Below are 5,873 nucleotides of genomic sequence, written 5' to 3'. Positions count from 1 at the left end.
AAAAAAAAAAAAAAAAAAAAAAAAAAAAAAAAAAGAGTTACACAAAAGGGATCAGAGGTGGAATGACAGGATAGATGCAGCTTCAGGAAGAATAAACTGCTTGGACAAAGGCATGAAGACAGGAAAGTATGGGGTACGTACGGTGAACTAGACCAAGACCAAGTGATAAGCCCAGGTCACAAAGCCATTAACGAATGATAAAATAAAGTCTTAAAACCTAGATTTCTTCACCAGGACCAGAGAACCTTTTTTTTTTGAGACAGAGTCTCACACTCAGTTGCCCAGGCTGGAGTGCAGTGGTGCCATCTTGGTTCACTGCAAGCTCTGCCTCCCGGGTTCACGCCATTCTCCTGCCTCAGCCTCCTGAGTAGCTGGGACTACAGGCGCCCGCCACCATACCCGGCTAATTTTGTGTATGTATTTTTAGTAGAGATGGGGTTTCACCGTGTTAGCCAGGATGACCTCAATCTCCTCCCCTCGTGATCTGCCCACCTCAACCCCACGTTCGCAAGCCCGAGACCCCTCTCACCCCAGTACTGGGAGTAGCTGGGACTACAGGCATCCACCAACACGCCTGGCTAATTTTATTATTATTTTTTTTTAGTAGAGACAGGGTTTCACCATGTTAGCCAGGATGGTCTATGATCTCCTGACCTCGTGATCTGCCCACCTCAGCCTCCCAAAGTGCTGGGATTACAGGTGTGAGCCACCACACCCGGCCAGAACCTCTTTTTAAATTAGGCCAGTCCAATCTGAGAATAAGCTACATTCAATTTTCTTCCCAGATTAAAACTGCTTCAACGAATAGGAAGGCTGCCAGCACACAGAACTTACAGTCAAGGTTGTTTATTGCAGCACTGCAGAGCGACAAGTTGGAAACAATATTTGCCAGTGAGGAAATGGTTGAATAAACTTGCTAACACAATCTGGAATATTATGCAGCTCCTAAAAATGGGTTAAACTGCCATTTATTGGATACACTTTGGGTGTTCTGTTAAGGAATGCAACTTACAGAAAAATACACAAAACAGGATCCTATTTTTGTAAAGACAAACTAGAAATCCTGTGTACTTACTATTATCTCAGATCTGTGGAAAGAAGTGGAGTGGAAGCATCTTACAGTCTTGCCATGGGGGTGGAGAGTGATGACCATTTTACATTTTTACTCTTGTGAATTTAAAAACTAAGAATTTAAATAAAAACTGAGTGTACTGTTGTGAAGCCCACCTCCCTCTCCAGCTGTTCTGCCTGGGGGTGTGACAGCCACCAGCCTTTCTGCAGGTCAGCTCTGCACTGACCCCTTTCCAAAGCACAGCCAACACAAAGTGTGGCCAGGAATGCAACAGGACCCACACCCAGGGCCATCTCATTCTGCAGAGGGAAACTGAGTCTCAGAAAGCCCAGTAACTACTCTGAGAGCTACGACTACCAGTCAGCTCTCCTCCCTTTCACTAGTTAAGCATCTTTCCACAAAACTACCATTCTAGAGACAGAAATGATGATGACTCGGTGGTCGCTTTCCTGGCAATTAATTCCAATACAAAACCACCAATTACTTTACCAAATTCTTTTTACTCAAGTATTCCACGTGGGTCGCTGCTCTTGGCTCCTATGTTTTTAAGATATAATCTATTAAGCTCGCACTTACCCCTTAATCACCTCGACTGAAAGTGATCTTCACCTCACCTACCTGCTCTCTTTCAGGGAAAAACCGCTTCTCACTGCCCAGCTTTTGGCCAATTTGGCCCTCAGTGGCTTCTCTAATCAATAACTTGGTTCTAGGCAGCTCCTCCAGCAAGTACTTGCCATACTAACTTCTGAGGTAGAACTTTTAAAAAGCAGAAGCAGCAGGTTTGAAAAAAAAAGGGCACTGACTCTCGTGGCCCTCAGGCCCGAAATGTGCGCTTGTCTCAACAAACTCTTCGTCCAGCAGCGGCACAGGCTCGACTGCTCTTTTGATCTCACACGCTGCAGAAGGTGGAGTGAAGGAATTCGAGGCCGAGTGGAAAAAGCCCGTGAACGGGCAACACGCACCTTGCGACACGAAGTTTCCCGATCACCGCTGTGGCCCCGGCCTCGAGCCGCCGCACGGAAATGAGTAACAGCTCCTGCCTAGGGCACACCCGGCCGGGCTCGGCCTCGCTGCGTGACCTTGGACAAGTCTCGGGCTTCTTTGGTCGCTTTTTCAACCGCACAAGTTGCGGCTGCCTCTGCGCCCGTGAGCGCCGAGGTCGTGAACGCGCGCGAGGCGTCGCCGCTGGCCCTGGACCACACGCGCACGTGGACCACCGTACCTTCCGAGCCAGACGCCCCTGTGCTGCGGTACTCTCCTGACACGGCGCCCGCCCACTCCACCCTTCCCGCCCAGGCGGCCATGCTTGGCCTCTCCAGAACCTCGAACGGAGAGCCTGGCCGCAGAGCAGGCCCCAGCGGGGCGATCCGCGTCCCGCAGCGGGGAACCGCGAGCCTGGGGATGCCCAGCTCCGGGGCCGGGGAGGAGGCCCCGGGGCCAGGAAAGGTCCCCATCGGAGCGGGAGGTCGCGCTCCCACCTCAGCTTAGGGAGGCCAAGTGCCCCTTACCTGAGAGACAACGCCAAAGCCGGAAGACTGCGCCGCGCCAGCCTCACGCACTGAGCCGCCATGACTGCCACTGCCTGCCGCCGCCGTCGCCGCGCACGCACCAAGCGTGCGTGCAGGCAGCTATACCCACTTTTCCGCCCTACTACTTCGCCTCAGCCAATCCGTAACCGCTTTTCCTGTTATGGACAGGCAATAGTCACCAATAATTGTGGGTCACGGAAGAGCATTTCCACCCCCCCGGTGGGCGGGGCCTGAGACTTGCCGGCGGCCGCGAAGAGGTGAAAGGTGAAGTGAGCATTGGGAGGAGCCTCCAGTAGGCGTGGCGATGCCGGGAGGAGCCAATGAGGAGGCAGCGTGAGGGGGTGGGCCCAGAGCCCGGGTTGGGGCGTGCGCGTTGCGAGCCGGCAGGGACTTCGGAGCCGGGGTTTGGGTAGGAGTCCAGTGCCAGTTTCCCGTTTCCCGGCCTGCACCCGCCAGTGCGCTGACACTCCGGGCCTCCCTTTGCTGTGGGAACGAGCGTGGGGAGCACTGTTCACCCTCACACCCTGGCTCCAGATCGGCGCGGAGCACTCCATGTTTGCTAAATGAAACTGAAGCCTCGGCGCGAGCGCCACCCAAACGGCGGCGCAGGTGCTTGAGAAATAACCGCGGAGGCAACCGCTTGGGAAGGCGCCCCCACCCCGACGCTGCTTCTCCGGGCGCCCGAGGCGGAGAGGAGAAGGCGCTGGGGTCTCCGTCTCAACCAGTGAGTTCTGGTGAAACGGGAAACAAAACCCAGGAAGCAAATGGGACAAAATGTTGGCGGTTTTGATGCTGGATGATGGGCATATGGGCGTGTGTTTTGTACCTTTCTGTTATCTTCAGTTTTCTCAAAACACGAAAAACAGACTAAGAACAGCGTATAGAAAACATTGGGGCACAACTAAAGCTCATAAATGCACACGTCTTCATAACCTGACCTAGGTCCGTGCTGCTGTAGCGCATACCCCCAAGAGCAGAGGTGCTGGAAGAGCTGGGGCGGCGTGTTCTCATGGTCCCGGTGCCGGCCCCCAAGCGGGATTCCCGTGGGTGATAGGGCCTGGCTCCCGCTTTAGCACAGCGTGGCCTGGAGTGCAGTTCTGACTGCCAAGATCTGAGGACTGGAGCCCGTGCCCTCCCCAGGATCCCAGACTTAAGAGTCCCTGCCCTCCCCGGGAATTCTGTGCCCTTCCCGGGATCCCGCGGGGGAGCCCATGCTCTCCCCAGGATCCCAGACTTAGAGCCCATGCTCTCCCCAGGATCCCAGACTTAGAGCCCATGCTCTCCCCAGGATCCCAGACTTAGAGCCCATGCCCTCCCCAGGATCCCAGACTTAGAGCCCATGCCCTCCCCAGGATCCCAGGGCGCGAGTTGGTGGCTTCTCAAGTGGTGTGTTGCCTGCTTGTTACATTAGTGAAAGTAGGACCATTTGAGTAAAGGACCAAACTTTTATTCTTTTGCTTTTCTCTCATTGAAACCATTCAACCCATGCTGATTAACACCTACTGTTTGCCAGGTAATATGCCCCTTGCAGAAAGACGCAAAAAAAAAACCCCAAATGTGGGATGTTGTACAGGACAAATGACCTTGTCAATTAATACCAGTAATTAAGATAATAGTATAATTATGATGATAATATAATTAATTGGAGCCTGGAGGAAAAAAAAGAAAGTGGAACTGAACTATTAGAGAATAAACGAGCTTGCCGGGCGCGGTGGCTCAAGCCTGTAATCCCAGCACTTTGGGAGGCCGAGACGGGCCGATCACGAGGTCAGGAGATCGAGACCATCCTGGCGAACATGGTGAAACCCCGTCTCTACTAAAAAATACAAAAAAAAAACTAGCCGGGCGAGGTGGCGGGCGCCTGTAGTCCCAGCTACTCGGCAGGCTGAGGCAGGAGAATGGCGTGAACCCGGGAGGCGGAGCTTGCAGTGAGCTGAGATCCGGCCACTGCACTCCAGCCTGGGCGACAGAGCCAGACTCCGTCTCAAAAAAAAAAAAAAAAAAAAAAAAGAGAATAAACGAGCTTAAAAGATGCCATTGAATTGAATGCGTGGAACTTATTTGGATCATGACACAACAAACCAGCTTAAACGAGGCATTTGAGAGATAGGTGGGGGAAATTGGAATATAAACCGGGTATTAGATGAAAACTGGGAGTTATCGATACTTTTGGTAGGGAGCAGTAACGGCTGGTGGGTAAAATGTCCTAACCTTTAGAGATGCAAACGGAAGTATTTACAGTAAATTGCCCCTATGTCTGGTATTCACTTTGTAAATTCTCCGTGAAAAAAAATTCAAGGACAGGTGAAACACAAGTGGCAACTGTTAGTAATGGTTGAAGCTGGGTGATGAATGCCACAGGAGTTATGACGATTTTCTTTTGCATGTGTTTGTAGTTTTCTGCGATACAATTTATTTTATTTTATATATATATTTTTTGAGACAGAGTCTCATTCTGTTGCCCAGGCTGGAGTGCAGTGGCGCGATCTCGGCTCACTGCAAACTCTGCCTCCCGGTTCAAGTGATTCTCATGCCTCAGCCTCCCTAATAGCTGGCACTACAGGTGTATGCTACCACGCTTGGCTAATTTTTTGTCTTTTTGGTAGAGATGGGGTTTCACCATGTTGCCTAGGCTGATCTCGAACTCCTGAGTTCAAGCAGTCTGGCGTCGTCAGCCTCCCAAAGTGCTAGGATTACAGGCATGAGCCACCACGGCCAGCCTTTCTGCAATAAAATTTAAAACAGTGTCTCGGCCGGGCCTGGTGGCTCACTCCTGTCATCCTGGCACTTTGGGAGGCCGAGGCAGGTGGATCATCAGAGGTCAGGAATTCGAGACCAGCCTGGCCAACATGGTGAAACCCCATTTCTACTAAAAAACAAAACAAAACAAAACAAAATAGCTGGGCATGGTGGCAGGCACCTGTAATCCCAGCTACTGGGGAGGCTGAGGCAGGAGAATCGCTTGAACCCGGGAGGCGGAGGTTGCAGTCAGCTGAGATCTCACCATTGCACTCCAGCCTGGATGACAGCAAGACTCTATCTCAAAAAACAAACAAACAAAACCAAAACAGTATCTCATGTTTCTTATTGGCTGTGACCAAGTAACTTCATTGCTTTCAACCTTGATCTGCTCACCTGTAAAACTGAGACCTTATTATTTGTTGTGAGATTTAAAAGAGAAACATGTTCATTTCCTTCCTCTTTGGGGCTCAGAAGGAATCCGATGGGCGTCTTGCAGCTCCGAGCCTGATGAAGAATTGTAGCTGCTGTGC

At 51.6% G+C, this 5,873-nt stretch overlaps 1 protein-coding gene across 1 annotated transcript in view; it reads right to left on the bottom strand.

Annotated features, from left to right (window-relative positions):
• GRPEL1 (GrpE like 1, mitochondrial) overlaps window positions 1-2,821 on the bottom strand; it is a 10,129-nt gene extending 7,308 nt beyond the window's left edge. The window contains exon 1 of the mRNA XM_025386309.1: window positions 2,581-2,821. Coding sequence (XP_025242094.1) covers window positions 2,581-2,642 — 62 coding nt within the window. The 5' untranslated portion in view covers window positions 2,643-2,821. The remainder of the gene's footprint in view (window positions 1-2,580) is intronic.
• Window positions 2,822-5,873: the final 3,052 nt, after the last annotated feature.

Source organism: Theropithecus gelada, chromosome 5, assembly GCF_003255815.1.
Source record: "Theropithecus gelada isolate Dixy chromosome 5, Tgel_1.0, whole genome shotgun sequence".
Taxonomy (NCBI): Eukaryota; Metazoa; Chordata; class Mammalia; order Primates; family Cercopithecidae; genus Theropithecus; species Theropithecus gelada.
The sequence above is the reverse complement of the archived record's forward strand: the minus strand, read 5'-3'. Positions and strand labels throughout refer to the sequence as shown.